We start from the raw sequence: 18,225 nt of genomic DNA on the forward strand, positions 1-18,225 counted from the left end.
AAAAAAAAAAAAAAAAGCCAAGGATCTGGGCACAGCGGCTTACATCTGTAGTCCCAGCACTTTGGGAGGCCGAGGCAGGCGGATCACTTTAGGTCAGGAGTTTGAGACCAGCCTGGGCAACATGGCAAAACTATATCTCTACAAATAATACAAAAATTAGCCAGGCATGGTGGCACTCGCCTGTAGTCCCAACTACTCAAAAGGCTGAGGCAGGAGAGTTGCTTAAGCCTGGGAGGAAGAAGTTGCAGTGAGCCGAAATCACGCCATTGCACTCTAGTCTGGGCAACAGAACAAGACTCTGTCTCAAAAAAGCAAAACAGAAAGAAAAGAGAAAACCAGAGAAGCAATAGAAGCAGCAAAATAGCAGCAGAGGGGGTTACGGGCGGTTATGGGAGTTGTAGTCACCACATGACCGTACTGCTGCATGCCGGCATTGGCTGGTCCCAAGATCCATCTTTCTGACAAACTGCAGTAAATGATTTCAGGGGCAAGCGACCCTAAAGAAGAATTCAGACAATATCAGTTTCCTTGTCTATATCATAAAATCACTCCCCAAAGCTGTACTTCCACAGTAGTTCCTATTCAAGTGTTTTACGAGGTTCTCCGGAGGGAGATGGCCGTGCACATGACTAATATATCGGCTCGTGCTGGGGGCTGGGGGACGCCTGGAGCCTGGATGCCCCGCCCCACTGCCTCAGTGCACATCTATGACTCTAGGTTATGTATTTCATCATTCAACAGGTATTGGCATTTTATGAATCAGATGTAACCTTTGCAGCAATTTATAATTTTTTTTTCTTTTTTTTTTTTTGCTTTTCACTGTAATACAAAAACAGATCTCAGCCGGGTGCAGTGGCTCATGCCTGTAATCCCAGCACTCTGGGAGGTTAAGGCGGCCAGGAGTTCAAGACCAGCCTGGCCAACATGGTGGTACCCTGTCTCTACAAAAAATTGGCGGGGTGCAGTGGCTCACGCCTGTAATCCCAGCACTTTGGGAGGCCAAGCCGGGCGAATCATGAGGTCAGGAGTTTGAAACCAGCCTGGCCAACATGGTGAAACCCTGTCTCCACTAAAAATACAAAAATTTTGCCAGGCGTGGTGGCATGTGCTTGTATTCCCAGCTACTTAGGAGGTTGAGGCAGGAGAATTGCTTGAACCTGTAGAGGGGGAGGTTGCAATGAGCTGAGATCACACTAACTGCACTCCAGCCTGGGTGACAAAGTGAGACTAATGATAATAATAATATCAGATCTCAACATTTCTGCATCTGATGCTCCACTATTTCTTTCTTTCTTTTTTTTCTTTTTTTGAGACGGAGTCCCGCTCCGTTGCCCAGCCTGGAGTGAAGTGGCACAATCTCAGCTCACTGCAACCTCTGCCTCCTGGGTTCAAGTGATTCTCCTGCCTCAGCCTCCTGAGTAGCTGGGATTACAGGCGCATGCCACCACGCCCCTGCTAATTTTTGTATTTTTAGTACAGACAGGATTTCACTATATTGGCCAGGCTGGTCTTGAACTCCTGAACTTGTGATCCACCCAGCTCAGCCTCCCAAAGTGCTGGGATTACAGGAGTGAGCCAATGCACCCGGCCCATCATTTCTTTATATAAAGTGCCAGAGGGGCCAGGCACATTCGTTCACACCTGTAATCCCAGCACATTGGGAGGCCAAGATGGGAGGATTGCTTGAGCTCGGAAGTTCGAGACCAGCCTGGGCAACACAGTGAGACCCCCACTTCTACAAAAAAGACAAAAATTAGCCAGTGGTGCTCACCTGTTGACCCAGCTACTTGGGAAGCCAGGGTCAGAGGATTGCTTGAGCCTGAGAGGTCAAGGCTGTGGTGAGCCATGATCGTGCCACTGCTCTCTAGCCTGGGTGACAAAATGAGACCCTGCCTCAGAAAAAAAAGTGCCAGAGGACTGTGGTGACGAGTCTCAGAAAGGGAGTGTGACAAGACTTGAAGCAAGTGTGTCTGTGTATCTGTCTAGCCTGTGGCCATTAGCTGTTGGAGGGCTACTAAAAAAAATTTTTTTTTTGAGACAGAGTCTTGCTCTGTCACAGTGGCATGATCTGGGCTCGTTGTAACCTTCGCCTCCTGGGTTCAAGAGTTTCCCCTGCCTCAGCCTCCTGAGTAGCTGGGACTACAGGCATGTGCCACCACACCCGGCTAAATTTTTAGATTTTAATTGAGATGGGATTTCACCATGGGCAGGATGGTCTCTATTTCCTGACCTTGAGATCTGCCCACCTCAGCCTCCCAAAGTGCTGGGATTACAGGCATGAGCAACCTCTTTTTTAAATTTATTTTTTATTTATTTTTTTAAAGATGGGGTTTCACCATGTTGGTGAGGCTGGTCTTGAACTCCCGACCTCAGCTCATCTGCCTGCGTTGGCCTCCAAAGTGCTTGGATTACAGGGGTGAGCCACCACACCCAGCCTCTTTTTTTTTTTTTTTTTGAGACAGAGTCTTGCTCTGTCGCCAGGCTGGAGTGCAGTGGCGCAATCTCAGCTCACTGCAACTTCTGCCTCCTGGGTTCAAGCGATTCTTCCGCCTCAGCCTCCTGAGTAGCTGGGACCACAGGCGCGTGCCACCACACCCGGCTAATTTTTGTATTTTTAGTAGAGGTGGGGTTTTACCATGGCCAGGATGGTCTCGATCTCTTGTCCTCATGATCCGCCCACCTCGGCCTCCCAAAGTGCTGGGATTACAGGGGTGAGCCACCGCACTTGGCCACATGAGCAATCTCACCCAGCAAGAATTCTGTTGTAGCTGGACACAGTGGCTCATGCCTGTAATCCCAGCATTTTGGGAGGCCGAGGCAGGTGAATTACCTGAGGTCAGGAGTTTGAGACCAGCCTGATCAATATGATGAAACCCCATCACTACTAAAAATACAAAAATTAGCCTGGCATGGTGGTGCATGCCTGTAATCCTAGCTAATTGGGAGGCTAAAATAGGCAAATTACTGGAACCAAGGAGGCAGAGGTTGCAGTGAGCCAAGATTGCGCTGTTGCACTTCAGCCTGTGTAACGAGCGAAACTCCATCTCAAAAAAAATATTTCTTTAGTGAGCTTCTTTAGTGTGCTATCCATCAGCTTTCACTGCCAATGTCATTCACAGAAAGACGTTTTTCAACTTGCTGAAATAATGTTTTTCTAAAATCAAACATTAAAATAAAAGAAGATGGGCCGGGTGCGGTGGCTCATGCCTGTAATCCCAGCACTTCAGGAGGCTGAGGTGGGCGGATCACAAGGTCAGGAGTTCGCGACCAGCTTGACCAACTTGGTGAGACCCTGTCCCTACTAAAAATAAAAATTAACCAGGCGTAGTGGCACATGCCTATAATCCCAGCGCAGGAGGCTGAGGCAGGAGAATCACTTGAACCTGGGAGGCGGAGGTTGAAGTGAGCCAAGATCACACCATTGCACTCCAGCCTGGGCAACAGAGGGAGACTCCGTTTCAAAAATAATAATCATAATAATAATAAATAAAAGAAGATGGCTTTGGGAGAAACTGTGCTTCAGAGGATTTCGGGACTTCTTATGTTTTAAGTCAGAAACTAAAGAGGTTTGTGGTCCAAGAAGCTATGGAAAAGAGCCTGCCCAAGAAGTTTGCAAGGTGGGAAAAGCGTCTCACTTTTTTTTTTTTTTTTTTTTTTGTGACTCTCCACAGGACTGTGGATTGCATAGCTAGCTATCATTTCAATGTTATTACTTTTTACCTCTGGGATTCAGTGACAATTTTGAAGAACATAAAGAGGACGTGTTAATTTCTTATCTGTGCCTCTAAAGCAACATGCTAAGCATTTTTAAAAATTATACTCCTCCCTTAACAGTGATCACTATTTATAACTTTGCAGAACATACTCTTTCCCAGGGCTGTCTACTTTTTTGTGGGCCCAGGAGTTGTTTCATGGAAAGGTCATTTGACCGGGGTGGACTTTAATGTGATACAAGACAGGGCACGTGGAACACGATAGCAAACTCTTCTTTCTGTAGTTCCAGCCACTTCACAAAGAGCTGCTGTCCTATGTGACCAAGAGAAAAGTTGTTCATTTTATTTTATTTTATATATATTTTTGAGACAGGGTCTTGCTCTGTCACCCAGGCTAGAGTGCAGTGGTGTGATTCCTGATCACTGCAACCTCCACCTCCCAGGTTCAAGCAATTATCCTGCCTCATCCCCCAGAGTAGCTGGGATTACAGGCGCCCGCCACCACGCCCCGCTAATTTTTGTATTTTCAGTAGAGACAGGGTTTCACTACATTGGCCAGGCTGGTCTCGAACTCCTGGCCTCAAGTGATCTGCCCACCTTGGCCTCTCAAAGTGCTGGGAATACAGGTGTGAGCCACCACGCCTGGCCAAAATTGCCCACCAGCTTTCCAAAGTAGCTTTAAAACAAAGAGCTCACTTACATAAATTTAACGTTATGTATAAAGAAAGAAAAAAAAGGCCGGGCAAGGTGGCTCATGCTTGTAATCCCAGCACTTTGGGAGGCCGAGGTGGGTGGATCCCCTGAGGTCAGGAGTTCGAGATCAGCCTGATCAACAGGGAAAAACCCTGTCTCTACTAAAAATACAAAAAACTGGCTGAGTGTGGTGGCACATGCCTGTAATCCCAGCTACTCAGGAGGCTGAGGCAGAATTGCTTGAACCCAGGAGGTGGAGGTTGCGGTGAGCCAAGATCATGCCATTGCACTCCAGCCTGGGCGACAAGAGCAAAACTCCGTCTTAAAAAATAATAATAATAAAAAAGCAAAAAAAAGGGCAGGATTCCCAGAATAAAATTTTCCCTAGCCATCCTTTTTGTCCTCAGCAAACTTACTTCTTGGCTTTTTATTATTTAAAGATAGACAAAAGAAATCATCGTACTGACAAACTATTATTCTCCCACTTTCCTTTCACATATCTGCAGATGAAATACGTTTACATTTCAAAGCGATCGTGATTGATCGTGGTGTACTTAGTCTTGTTTTAACTCACTTGCAGAAGCTCATAGCCAGTCCCGCAGAAGATGGAGAAGCTGTCTTTCAGGATGTATTTGGCTTGCACAGGTGAAATATGGCCATTAGGTGGCGCCATCGGATAAGGGCAAGGCTGCGCTGCGCAGAGGAAACCAGGCTTAATGGTTTTGATGTGGTCTATAGCAGTCAAGTCTGAATCGAGCTATCTGAAGTTCTTAGTTTATAAAGAAAATACTCAACATGTAAAGAGAGCTTGCCATACATGGGTAGGGTTCTTAAGATTTAAAACCAGGCCGGGCGCAGTGGCTCACGCCTGTAATCCCAGCATTTTGGGAGGCCGAGGCGGGTGGATCACTTGAGGTCAGGAGTTCGAAACCAGCTTGTCCAACATGGTGAAAGCCCGTCTCTACTAAAAATACAAAATTAACCGGGCATGGTGGTGCATGCCTGTAATCCCAGCTACTCAGGAGGCTGAGGCAGAATTGCTTGAACCTGGAAGGCAGAGGTTGTAGCGAGCCAAGATCATGCCACTGCGCTCCAGCCTGGGCAACAAGAGCAAAACTCCATCTCAAAAAAAAAAAAAAAGATTTAAAACCAAAGGCAAGTTTAAACTCTCAGGTGTTTTGCAAATGAAGGTTTGTTGTTTTCCTCAGGACTGAGCCAAAGGTATGTGAGAAAGCCACGTATGTGGGAAGATGTGCAGGCCCCATAAATGCAGCCTCCTCCATGTCAAGAACTTCAGAGCCACGGCTCTAAACCAAGAGTGAGTGTAACTTCGAGGAAAAGTGCTCGGGGGAGCCTTTGGGACCTTCGTCGGACTGGACCTGGGTTTACATTACAGCTCTCTGTTTCCCAGTGGCTATGTGTAACCTCTCTGAGCCTCAGTTTCTTCATCTGCAAGATGGGGGCTGCTGTGGAGATCAAATAAAACCACCTAAGCTAGTGCTTGGCGGCACTGTCATTGACCCTCACAGCAGCCCTGTAGGATGGCTGTCGTGGCATAGGGAGAAAAGCAGGCTTCCCCTCATGAGCACCTATCCACAGTGCTCAGGCCACCAGGACACTGTATTCCACTCCAGCCCCCAAACCCTGGCCTCCACTCACCCCAAGGCTTCAGTGCTCCCCAGCTACCCCTAAAAACCCACCGGTCAGTTTCTGAGTCCAATGCTCCCCCCAGCATCTGCTTTCTAGGTCCAGTGGTCTCTGCTAAGCCGCTGGGGCAGCTGTGTGCACCTGGGTGCCCCTGACCCAGCCTGTGTCCTGGGGCAGCTCTCAATCCCATGCAGGTCGTAAAGTCTCCCCTTGAGAAATCAGTCTCCAGGGACAGCCTCGGTGGACCTGTGGGGCCCAGGGCTTCTAGCACTTGAGGATTTGTCATGAGGAAGAGGTGGTGGAAGTTCTCCCAGGGCCTCAGAGGGCAGAGCCAGGGCCAGCGGGGGTGATCACAAGAGGTGGAGTGTGTAGATCTTGGCTCCACACTTCTCAAGCTGTGGCTCTGCGGTTCCTCCATGGTCAGAAACCCCCTTTTCCCTGCCCCAACTCATACCCACACCTCACCTTCCACAGCTCCACACCCTGAAGAGTGAAGCCTCTGGGCTTTTGCACACACTCCTCTGCCACCTAGAACTCTGTCCAACACTCACTTATCCTTTCAATTCAATCTTGGTGTTTCCTATTCCAGGATGGCTTCCTAGCTTCTAACCCCTGCCTGGTGAGGTCCTCCTTCGGACTCCCAGATTGCCTAGTGCTTGGCTCTAAGCTGTGCTTGCCACAGGGCTCTGGTTATGTTTCTGTGACTGTCCCATCACTGGACAGAGCAGCGGCTGTGGGAACTGTGGCTTCCACATTACACGTCCCTGGTACACATCGACAGTATGGAATGACGGGTGGATGGAAGGATGGTGGATGGATGGATGGATGGATGGATGTATTAATGGATTGGTGGATAGAAGAATTGGTAGGCAGAAGGATGGGTGAGGGATAGATGGCTGGCTGGAAGGATGGATGGATGGGTGGATGGATGGATAGTATTGGTAGGTAGGAATATAGGTGGATAGATAGATGCCTGGAAGGATGGATGGATGGATGTATGGATGGATGGACGGATGGATGGATGCATGGATGGATGCATGGATGAATGCATGGATATATGGATGGATGGATATAGTTGGTAGGTAGAATGGGTGGGTGGATAGATAGACAGCTGGAAGGATAATTGGATGGATGGATGAATGATGGATGGGTGGATGGATAGATGCATGGATGGGTGGATGGATGGATGGATGGATGAATGGATGGATGAATAGATGCATGGATGGATGGATGGATGGATGAATGGATGGATGAATAGATGCATGGATGGATGGATGGATGCATGGATGGATGGATGGACGGACGGACAGATGGACAGTGGATGGATGCATGGATGGATGGATGGATGGATTGATGGATGGATGCATGGATAGATGGATATGATTGGTTGGTAGAAGAATGGGTGGGTGGATAGATGGACAGCTGGAAGGATTTATGGATGAATGGATGGATGGATGGATGAATGGATGGATGCATGGATGCATGGATCCATGGATGCATGGATGGATGGATAGGATTGGTAGGTAGAAGAATGCGTGGGTGGACAGATGGACAACTGGAAGGATGAATGTATGGATAGATAGAAGGATGTGTAGGTAGAAGGATGAATAGAATGGATGAATAGAAGGATGGGTGGATGGAAGGGTGGGTAGGTAGATGGATAGAAGAATGGATGGATGGGATCAGTGCATGGATGAAAGGCTGGAAGAATGGGTGGATGGATGAATGGATGGGTGGGTGGATGGATAGGTGGATGGCTGGATGGCTGGATGGGTATGTAGAAGAATGGGTGGAGGGATAGATGGATGGCTAAAAGGATAGATGGATGAATGGATAGGATTGATAGTTGGAATAATGGGTGGGTGGATAGATGGATGGCCAAAAGGATAGATGGATTAATGGATAGGATTGGTAGTTGAAATAACGGATGGGTGGATAGATGGATAGCTGGAAGGATGTATGAATGAATGGATGAATGGATGGGTGGATGGATGGATGTGTAGGTAGAAGGATGGCTGGATGGATGGATAAATAGAAGGATGGGTGGATAGAAGAATGAGTGGGTGGATAAATAGAAGGATGGCTGGCTGGATGAATGGATGGGAGGATGGGTAGGTAGAAGGATGAGTGGATAGATGGCTGTGGAAGAATGGGTGGGTCGGTGGATAGATGGATGGGTGGATGTGTAGGTAGAAGAATGGGTGGATGGGCTGGGCACGGTGGCTCAAGCCTGTAATCCCAGCACATTGGGAGACCGAGGCAGGTGGATCACCTGAGGTCAGGAGTTCTGCCAACATGGTGAAACCTGGCCAACATGGTGAAACCCCACCTCTACTAAAAATACAAAAAAAAAAAAAAATCAATTGGGCATGGTGGTGCATACCTGTAATCCCAACTACTTGGGAGGCTAAGTTAGGAGAATCGCTTGAACCCAGGAGGCAGAGGTTGCAGTGGGCCAAGATTGCCCCATTGCACGTTGTACTCCAGCCTGGGCAACAAGAGCAAAACTCCATCTCAAAAAAAAAAAAAAAAGAATGAGTGGATGGGTAGGATTGGTAAGTGGAAGGATGTGTGGGTAGATAGCTGGAAGGAAAGAAAGATGGGTGGAGGATGGATGGATGGATGGATGGATGGATAGAAGGATTGGTGGCTGGGTAGATGAATATAAGCATGGGTGGGTGGAAGGATGGGTGGGTGGGTGAATTGACAGAAGGATGGATGGATGAATGGATGGATGGGTGGATGGATGGATAAGATTGGTAGGTAGAAGGATCGGTGGGTGGATATATGGATAGCTGGAAGGATGGATGGATGGACAGATGGATGGATGGATACATGGATGGATAGATGGATAGATGAATGGGTGGATGGAAGGATGAATGGGTAGGTGGAGGGACAGATAGAAAGGCGGATGGATGGATGGATGGATAGAAGGATGTGTAGAAGGATGGGTGGATGAATAGAATGGGTGGATAGGATAGGTGGGTGAATAGATGGATAGCTGGAAGGATGAATGGATTCATGATAGAAGAATAGATAAGTAGAAGGATGAGTGAATGGACAGGTGGATGGCCAGAAGGATGGATGGATGGATGGATGGATGGATGGATGGATGGATGGATGGACAAAGGATGGGCAAGTAGAAGGATGGCTGAATAGAAGGATGGATGGATAGGATGGGTAGGTAGAAGAATGGGTGGATGGCTGTGTGGACAAAAGGATGGATGGATGGATGGATGGATGGATGGATGGATAGATGCCTGGAAGGACGAGTGGATAGAAGGATGGGTGAGTAAAAGGGTAAGTAGGTGGGTGAATGGGTGGCTGGAAGGATGAGTAGTGGAAGGATGGATGGGTGGCCAGCCGGAGGGAGGGACAGCTAGTGCTTCCCCTTAGAGGGCTGCTGCCTCAGACCTCAGACACCACTAAACCTGGTGTCCCTTCCTAGTCTTGGCCCAGAAGGAGCCCCACACTCTGCAGCTCCTTGACACTCCTGGAGAGAGAGCAGCTTTGCACTTCCAGCTGGGATCTGAGACCCACTTGCTCACCTGTGCTCGTGTAGTGGATCTTCCAGCCTGTGTGGTCGCCTGACTCATCTGTGACAAAGGTGATGGTCACGTTGTTGCTTTTTGTTTCAATCCTGCGGGGCAATGTCTTCCCACAGAATGGGCCTTGTTCCTCTCTGTCTGTTTGAATCTGAGAAAGAAGTTCATGAAAGCTGGGGAGCTGCTGCCTGGGGTCTTAGGGATCCACCTTCTCAGTTCAGGGACAGCCAATGAGGCCAACCCAGGTGACAGATCAGGGTGCCCCTCCCCGCTCTCCCTCTCACACTTGCATTCAGAAGGCCCCAGTCTTAGACCCCGATAGAAAGATAGAGCTCCTGGAGAGGCAGGGGTCGCTGAGGGGGACGGGAACATGGTGGGGGCCGTGCTGTAGGAAGTAGGGGAGCAGTTGGGCTGAGGAGGGGATCTGGGACAAGATGAGGGCCCCAGGAGCCAGACCTTGAGGAAGTCATAGGGACACAGGGTTTCGGGGTGCGTCTCCACATCGAAGGACTCCACAAAGTCCAGGATGATACTGAACCCCTCCTCCAGGTGGATGCTGTAAGTGCAACTGGAGAGTTTGGGGTAAGGCTGTGGGTATTCAGGGCTGCTGAGCTCCCCAGACCGCTGGGTGAAGACCTGGCCCCAGCACAGGGCTGGAAAGAGGGAAGGAGGGGAGTGACTTGGCGTGCCCTCCATCAGCCCTTACACCAACAGCAGGGTGGGCTGCCTTGGGGAGCAGGACACGGGGCAGGGACGAGGCTGGGACATCGCCATCCCTGAGTTGAGCTGGGCCCTGCAGGTTGCCAGCCTCCAAGGCCTAGCCAAAAACCAAAGACACACCCGATGGCTGAGGGACAGCTTAGAGAGGGGGTTTCTCTTGCTTTGAGGCTTTAACTGAAACAGGCAGCACTTGGGACAGAGTGTAGGGGCCTCACGCACACCCCCAGAGAGTGTGGGGGTGTCCTGGGCCAGAGTTACAACCCCAGGGTACGGGCTGGAACATGAGTTCTGCCAGGCTCTGCCGGGGAAGTGGGGGTCGGACGCGGATGAGCACACAGGAAGAAGGAAGAAGGGACACTCTCCTTGATCCCTGGGAATGTGGGAAAAGGGAGGAGTGTCTTCTCGAGCCTAGGGGCCCCTTCGGTACTCCCCCAAATTCCCCTACAGCCACCCCAGCGATTCCCAAGTTTATTCATCAGGAGTCTCCTACCCAAACCCAGCCAGGACCAGCCAGCCCCCTGCGTTCCTGGGAGAACCATCTGGAAGAAGGTCCGCTCGTCACTCCCCTCCCCCAGGTCTGGCACCTGCCCTGGAGGCAGCTCCTGGAAGTTCAAGGCTACAGTGATCCTGACTGAGTCTGGTCCTCTCTTTCCTCCTGGGAGAGCTGATGCTGCAGCCACAGGTGGGGCGCTGGGCTGCGCTCCATCCCTCAAGGAAGGCTCGGTCCCCATCCCAAACCATCACCCCACCCCCAGCTGCAGTGGGGGGCATTTGAGCTGTGAGGCCCCTAGGAAGTGAGGAGCCCCAACATTGCCTGCCTTTTTCCCTGTGGCTGTGCCCTTTGGGGCAGTGGGACCCCCCTGGATTTGGGGGGTCCAGATTGCCCCCCTCAATGAATACCTCCCAGGGAGTCTCCTCTCTGGGTCGGACTCCTCCAGGCCACACCCTGAATGGGGGTGGTTCAAGATTACTCCAGGCTCAGCCTCTGGTGACCAGACCCTGCCCCTCTCTGGGCCTCAGTGCCCCATCTTCAAAACGTAGGGTGAAAGCAAGACCTTCCGACCAAGGAGCCAGGGCCCCCTGGAGGGGGCGCCCACAGACCTGGGGTTCCTCAGGCTGGGAGGAGGGTAGGCAGAGGCGCGCACCCTGCCTCCTCCCCACCCCCCCCCCCCAGAGACACGTGGCAGCAGGGGGGGCGGAGCCAGGTTTATTATTGGATCCGTGGGGGGTGAATGGGAGTTGGGGCGCAGCCATCTCGGCCCGACCTGCTGAGGCCAGCAGGCTGGCTCTGGCTTCTGACCTGCTGGGCAGGCCGGAGCTCCAGGGGAGGCTAGAGGCTCTGCTCTGGAAGAGACATCGAGAAACAAGGAGAGACACCGAGAGGGAGACACCGAGTTGGGGGGCAGGGTCAGCGCCAGCAGGGGTGCCGCCCACACCCCAGAGCACTGGCCGGTCCCACGGTGCAGGGGTGCAGTCCTGAGGAACCAGGCCAAGGTCCCCCTGACTCTCCCACCCCAGGAGCTGGCTACGGCTGTTCGAGGGGGGAAGTGGCTGCGGGAGGTGTTCCCAGAGCCCAGGCGGGGCCAGGTACACGGGGGAGTGTTAGAGTTCCCCCCAGTCGCTCGGGAGGGTGGCACTGGGAATGGGCCTGGCTGGTGGGAGGACAGGCAGGGCTGAGAAGGGAAGCTGGGGGGGTGCCTAGAAGCACCCAGTGTCCAGGGCCCAGGCCCTCCACAGCCCTGGGCGGAGCAGCAATGGCCCTGAGGAGCTGGGTGTGTCCAGGGGAGGGTGCGTTGGGCCCGGCGCCTCCCTCACCTGAGCAGGTGCGCTTGTTCCGGTGCAGGACGTAGCCTGCGCGGCAGGAGCAGTAGAAGCCGCCCAGGTGGTTGTGGCAGTGGTGGTCACAGGCAGGTGCCTCTCCCGGAGCCAGCTGGCACTCGTCGATGTCTGGAGGAGAGGCAGGGCCAGGCAGAGGCCGTCAGGAGGGAAGGAGGGGGATCCAGCCTGGCCTCCTCCCAGGAGACCCGTGACCTCAGAGCGGACCTCAGAGGAGGCCTCTTCCTGTCTGGGTTGGGGACCGGTGTCCGGCCAAGCACCTTACAGGCCTAGGTCGCTGTAGGCTCCCCAGAGCACTGGGAGGAAGATGCAATCAGCACCTCTGTTTGTTGTTGTTTTTGTTTTTTGTGTTTTGAGACAAAGCCTCACTCTGTCACCCAGGCTGAGTGCAATGGCATGATCCTGCCTCAGCCTCCCAAGTAGCTGGGATTACGGGTGCATGCCACCACGCCCTGCTAATTTTTTCAGTAGAGACGGGGTTTCACCATATTGGCCAGGCTGGTCTCGAACTCCTGACCTCGTTATCCATCTGCCTCGGCCTCCTAAAGTGCTGGGATTACAGGTGTGAGCCACCATACCTAGCCAACAGCACCTCTCCAGCAGGAGGTTCGGTGTCCAGCCAAGGCCACCAAGCTAGTAAGGGGAGGCAGTGAAACTCGGACCCATGCTAAGGCACTGAACCTTGCGGCAGCCCCCTAAGGAGCAGAGAAGTTGTGCCACTTGCCCGAGGTCACACAGCTGGTCTCTGCAGGGAATGGGATCTGAACTCCAGCATCCCCGCAGCACTCCCGCAGGAAGGGACCCACTTTCTCTGCTTTAAATGGGGCGCTCAGCCCCTGCCACGTTTTTGTTTTGAGACAGAGTCTCACTTTGTCACCCAGGCTGGAGTACAGTGGTGCAATCTCAGCTCACTGCAGCCTCTGCCTCCTGAGTTCAAGCAATTCTCCTGCCTCAACCTCCTGAGCAGCTGTAACTGCAGGCACATGCCACCACACCGGCTAATTTTTGTATTCTTAGTGAAGGCGGAGTTTTGCCATATTGCCCAGGCTGGTCTTCAACTCCTGTCCTCAAGTGATCAGCCTGCCTTGACCTCCCAAAGTGCTGGGATGACAGGCATAAGCCACTGCACCCAGCCAGCCCCTGCGCCACTTGAGGCAATGCTCTCCTCAGGTCCTTGGCTCAGAGCTGGGGCTCAGCCCGTGTGCCTGGAGGTCACGGCTCTGTTGGTCTGTGTATTGCAGATGATGGCAGCCCCGCCCCAGGGGAGTTGGGGAGACCAAAGGCTGGGCTGCCTGGCCGAAGACAGCGTTACCCCCACAGCCAGCTGCACAGGCTGAGATGCCGCAGGCTTCCTCTTGGCTCACCCTCGGCAGCGTAGAAGGCCTCGAACCCCGTGAACGGCTTCTCGTTGGAGTAGTCAGAGCGGAAAGTGACATCCAGGCTGGGGCCCGTCGAGTAGAATGTGTCATTGCCGGGGGCCCGCTCCGTGTCCGTGCTCTCCCGCCCGCACAGCGTGGCCAGCACCTTGGCCCCCGAGCTCAGCTGTGGGGTCAGGTGTCACAGGGAGGGAAGGCAAGACCCAGGCCTGATCTCCCTCCTGGCCAAGGCTGGCCCCTGCTCCCTGGTGTCCCCAAACCCTGGCTACCCCTTGGGGACCCCCCCGACCCTGAGAGACCCCTGCCCTCATGCCCTGACAGCACCTTGACAAAGTCGTACTCGCAGAGGTGGGAGAGCTCCAGGTCGAAGTGGGTAAAGTAGAGGCGCAGGCGGTAGCCGGGGGGTGCGGTCAGGGTCCAGCGTCGCTCCTGGTCATTGGCATACTCCCTTGGGAAGCCAGGGGACACCAGGCGCCCAAACACAGGCTCAGGCCACTTCGGGCCCAAGGGGGTGGCCACTGAGCCACACAGCAGACCCAGGAGGGTCAGCAGCCTGCGGGCAGGGCAGGGGGGTGAGGGCCCAGGCCTGTGCTCCCACCCCATACCCTGCAGGGAGGCTGCGGGTGCCCACCTACCTCATGGTGTGCTCGTCCAGTGGGCCTGGCCTGGTCTTTGGCCCCACGCTGGTCTCACCTTTGATCTGTTTGTCCAGTGATCTGCCCCTGCCCCCAGCCTCCCTGACTCTGGGATTCTGGGAATCGACCCCATGACCCCAGCCTGTCCAGAATTCCAGGCAGGGAGGACAGGCTGCTCCAGGAGCCAGGAGTTGGACCTGGGCAACAGCGGCCTGGAAAGAAATCCTGGCTCTGCCCCTCACCCCCTGCCTTTTTTTTTCTTTTTTGGATCTTGCTCTGTTACTCAGGCTTTTGTACAGTGCTGTAACCATAGCTCACTGCAGCCTCTACTTCCTGGGCTCAAGCAATGCAACCCTCCCACCTCAGCCTCCCAAGTAGCTGGGACCACAGGTATGCACCACCACGCCTAGCTAGTTTTACTCCCTCCAAGAATGTCTCTAAGTTTCTGCTAGGGTTAGGGGATAGAGAATAGGGATTGGCTAGGTTTTGTTATTGTTATTTTCTTTTAGAGACAGGGTCCCAGTGTGTCACCCAGGCTGGAGTGCAGTGGTGTGATATCACAGGTCATGGCAGTTTCAACCTCCTTGCCTCTAGCGGTCCCCCAACCGTCAGCCTCCCAGGTAGTTGGGACTACAGGCACACGTCACCATGTCTGGCTAATTTTTCACCTTTTTATTTTTGATGAGATGGAGTCTCACTCTGTCACCCAGGCTGGAGTGCAGTGGTGCAATCTCGGCTCACTGCAACCTCCGCCTCCTGGGTACAAGTGATTCTCCTGCCTCGGCCTCCCGAGTAGCTGGGGCTACAGGCATGTGCCACCATGCCTGGCTAAGTTTTGTATTTTCAGTAGACATGAGCTTTCACCATGTTGGCCAAGCTGGTCTTGAACTCCTGACCTCAAGTGATCTGCCCACCTTGGCCTCCCAAAGTGCTGGGATTACAGGCAGGAGCCACCATGCCCAGCCTTTATGTTTCTATTTTTTGTAGTCTTGCTGTTCAAATGGGAGGTCTTGGGCCGGGCGCGGTGGCTCATGCCTGTAATCCCAGCACTGTGGGAGGCCAAGGCGGGTGGATCACGAGGTCAAGAGATCGAGACCATCCTGGTCAACACGGTGAAACCCCCGTCTCTACCAAAAATACAAAAAATTAGCTGGGCATAGTGGCGTGTGCCTGTAATCCCAGCTACTCGGGAGGCTGAGGCAGGAGAATTCTTGAACCCAGGAGGTGGAGGTTGCGGTGAGCCAAGATCCCGCCATTGCACTCCAGTCTGGGTAACAAGAGTGAAACTCCGCCTCAAAAAAAAAAAAAAAAAAAGGAAATGGGAGGTCTTGCTGTTGCTCAGGCTGCCTAATTTCTTTAACACCTCCAGAAGGACCTGGTGCCACCAATTCCTGATTCTACTGCAGGCTTAGGAGTTGCTTTCCAGACAGTTAGTTCCACACCTGTTGACCTGTTCTTCCAGCTTCTCGAACTTTGGGGCTGCTCCTTCCTCTTTCACACACTCTATCCTCATGGATTCCTGTGTTTTCTTTTTTAATTCCCTTTATTTTTGTTTTTGTTTGTTGTAGAGATGGGGGTCTCCCTGTGTTGCCCAGGCTGGTCTCGAACTCCTGAGCCGAAGTGATCCTCCTGCCTCAGCCTCCCAAAGTACTGGGATTACAGGTGTGAACCACCATTCCTGGCCTCATTATTATTACCATTATTATTTTCTTTTAGAGACTGGGAGGGACTCTGGCTGAGTGTAGTGACTCCCACCTGTAATCCCAGGAGGCTGGGAGGCTGAGGCAGGTGGATCACATGAGACCAGGAGTTCAAGACCAGCCTGGGCAACATAGCAAGATCTTGTCTCTGCAAAAATAAAATTTTTGTAGGCCAGGTGCTGTGGCTTATGCCTGTAATCCCAGCATTTTGAGAGGCCGAGGCGAGTGGATCACGAGGTCAGGAGTTCGAGACCAGCCTGACCAACATGGTGATACCCCGTGTCTCTACTAAAAATACAAAAAAATTAGCCATGTGTGGTGGCGCGTGCCTGTAATCCCAGCTACTCAGGAGGCTGAGGCAGGAGAATCAATTGAACCTGGAAGGCAGAGGTTGCAGTGAGCTGAGATCGTGCCACTGCACTCCAGCCCGGGTGACAGAGTGAGATTCCGTCTAAAAAAAAAAAGGTTTTGCCGGGCGCGGTGGCTCACGCCTGTAATCCCAGCACTTTGGGAGGCCGAGGCGGGTGGATCACGAGGTCAAGAGATCGAGACCATCCTGGTCAACACGGTGAAACCCCGTCTCTACTAAAAATACAAAAAATTAGCTGGGCATGGTGGCGCGTGCCTGTAATCCCAGCTACTAAGGAGGCTGAGGCAGGAGAATTGCCTGAACCCAGGAGGCGGAGGTTGCGGTGAGCCGAGATCCCGCCATTGCACTCCAGCCTGGGTAACAAGAGCGAAACTCCCTCTCAAAAAAAAAAAAAAAAAAAAAGGTTTTTTTTTATAAAGATTAGCCAGGCACGGGGGCAAGCACCTATAGTTCCAGCTACTTGGCAGGCTGAGGTGGGAGGATTGCTTGAGCCCAGGAGGTCTCAAGGTTGCAGTGAGCCATGTTCATGGTATTGCACTCCAGCCTGGGTGACAGAGTAAGATTCCGCCTCAAAAAATATATACATAGTAGTAATAACACAAGAAAATTTCCCAATTTCCCAGAACTGAAAAATGTAGTACTGAATGAAAGTGAGCCCCAAGCGCCCAGAAAAGATTTATATATATCTATTATATGTATATATATATATATATATATATACATATTTTTTTTTTTTTTGAGACGGAGTCTTGCACTGTCTCCCAGGCTGGAGTGCAGTGGTGCAATCTCGGATCACTGCAACCTACACCTCCCAGGTTCAAGTGATTCTCCTGCCTCAGCCTCCCAAGTAGCTGGGATTACAGGCTCATGCCACCATACCCAGTTAATTTTTGTATTTTTATTTATTTAGTTAGTTATTTTTGAGACAGAGGCTCACTCTGTCTCCCAGTTGGGAGTGCAGTGGCACAGTCTCAGCTCACTGAAACCTCTGCCTCCCAGGTTCAAGCTATCTGCCTGCCTCACCTCCTGAGTAGCTGGGACTACAGGCACGTGCCCCCACGCCCGGCTAATTTTTTGTATTTTAGTAGAGGCGGGGTTTCACCATATTGACCAGGCTGGTCTCCAACTTCTGACATCGTGATCCACCTGCCTTGACCTCCCAAAGTGCTGGGATTACGGGTGTGAGCCACCTCACACGGCCTAATTTTTGTATTTTTAGTAGAGGTTTCACTATGTTGGCCAGGCTGGTCTCAACTCCTGACCTGGTGATTTGCCTGCCTCGGCCTTCCAAAGTGCTGGGATTGCAGGCGTGAGCAACTACGTCCGGCTGAGAGTGGTTTCAGGGAGGGACTATTGTTCTTGTTACAAGTGAAACTTTAAATTCCTCCCCCAGTCAGCTTGGCCTGTGCCCAGGAATGAGCAGGGACAGCTTGGAGGTCCAAAGCAGGATGGGGTCAGTTATGTCAGATTTGTCTTACTGTCATAATTTTGCAAGGGCAGTTTCAATAGGAAGACGTAGGGTCCAAGAGACGGTGTTCACTAGGGGACTCCATTGGGGGTGGGGACAAGGCTCTGGACAGCTTCTCCAGAAAGGGGACAGTCACAGAACACCTGTTGAGTTCAAGGAGCATTAGAGAACTGGCGAAAATTTTGGGGCTACATTTGCGATAAATTTATTGAAAACTAAGTAAATGAGAAACAAACAGAAAATTCCAGGGAAAACAAGAAGCTCTGTAGGAGATAAAACGTTATCATAAGGCCGGGGCGGCGGCTCACGCCTGTAATCTCAGTCCTTTAGGAGGCCGACGCAGGTGGATCACCTGAGGTCAGGAGTTTGAGACCAGCCTGGCCAACATGGTAAAACCCTGACTCTACTAAAAATGCAAAAATTAGCCGGGCGTGGGGTCACATGCCTGTAATCCCAGCTACTCAGCTATTCGGGAGGCTGAGACAGGAGAATTACTTAAACCTGGGAGGCAGAGGTTGCAGT

The 18,225-nt window shown here is 52.1% G+C and overlaps 1 protein-coding gene across 4 annotated transcripts; it reads right to left on the reverse strand.

Annotated features, from left to right (window-relative positions):
• Positions 1 to 358: 358 nt before the first annotated feature.
• On the reverse strand, positions 359 to 14,266 carry LOC116546645 (mannan-binding lectin serine protease 2). 4 transcript variants are annotated; one of them, XM_032272839.1, is made up of 8 exons: positions 14,166 to 14,266; positions 13,855 to 14,083; positions 13,519 to 13,696; positions 12,134 to 12,265; positions 10,055 to 10,251; positions 9,602 to 9,749; positions 4,981 to 5,099; positions 359 to 497 (listed from the first exon to the last, which is right to left on the reverse strand). In XM_032272839.1, the coding sequence occupies exons 1-8, from the start codon at positions 14,168 to 14,170 to the stop codon at positions 402 to 404; spliced, it is 1,104 nt and encodes a 367-aa protein (XP_032128730.1). In that variant the 5' UTR covers positions 14,171 to 14,266; the 3' UTR covers positions 359 to 401. The 4 variants fall into 4 exon arrangements, 3 of the variants coding, with proteins under 3 accessions (XP_032128730.1, XP_032128731.1, XP_032128732.1); XR_004266792.1 differs by lacking the exons at positions 359 to 497; positions 4,981 to 5,099; positions 9,602 to 9,749 and adding an exon at positions 10,439 to 11,657 and having other exon boundaries at positions 10,161 to 10,251; XM_032272840.1 differs by lacking the exons at positions 359 to 497; positions 4,981 to 5,099; positions 9,602 to 9,749; positions 10,055 to 10,251 and adding an exon at positions 10,258 to 11,657.
• Between the last annotated feature and the right edge of the window lie 3,959 nt (positions 14,267 to 18,225).

Source organism: Sapajus apella, unplaced genomic scaffold, assembly GCF_009761245.1.
Source record: "Sapajus apella isolate SASKATOON/1434 unplaced genomic scaffold, GSC_monkey_1.0 scaffold1181, whole genome shotgun sequence".
NCBI classification, from domain to species: Eukaryota; Metazoa; Chordata; class Mammalia; order Primates; family Cebidae; genus Sapajus; species Sapajus apella.

Excerpts from the sequence above, each read along its gene's own strand:
- LOC116546645 (XM_032272839.1), bottom strand. Across the intron at positions 10,252-12,133 it reads GAACAAGCGCACCTGCTCAG|CCCTGTGCTGGGGCCAGGTC; the intron begins GTGAGGGAGGCG and ends CCCTCTTTCCAG. Across the intron at positions 498-4,980 it reads CTGGCTATGAGCTTCTGCAA|GGTCGCTTGCCCCTGAAATC; the intron begins GTGAGTTAAAAC and ends ATTCTTCTTTAG.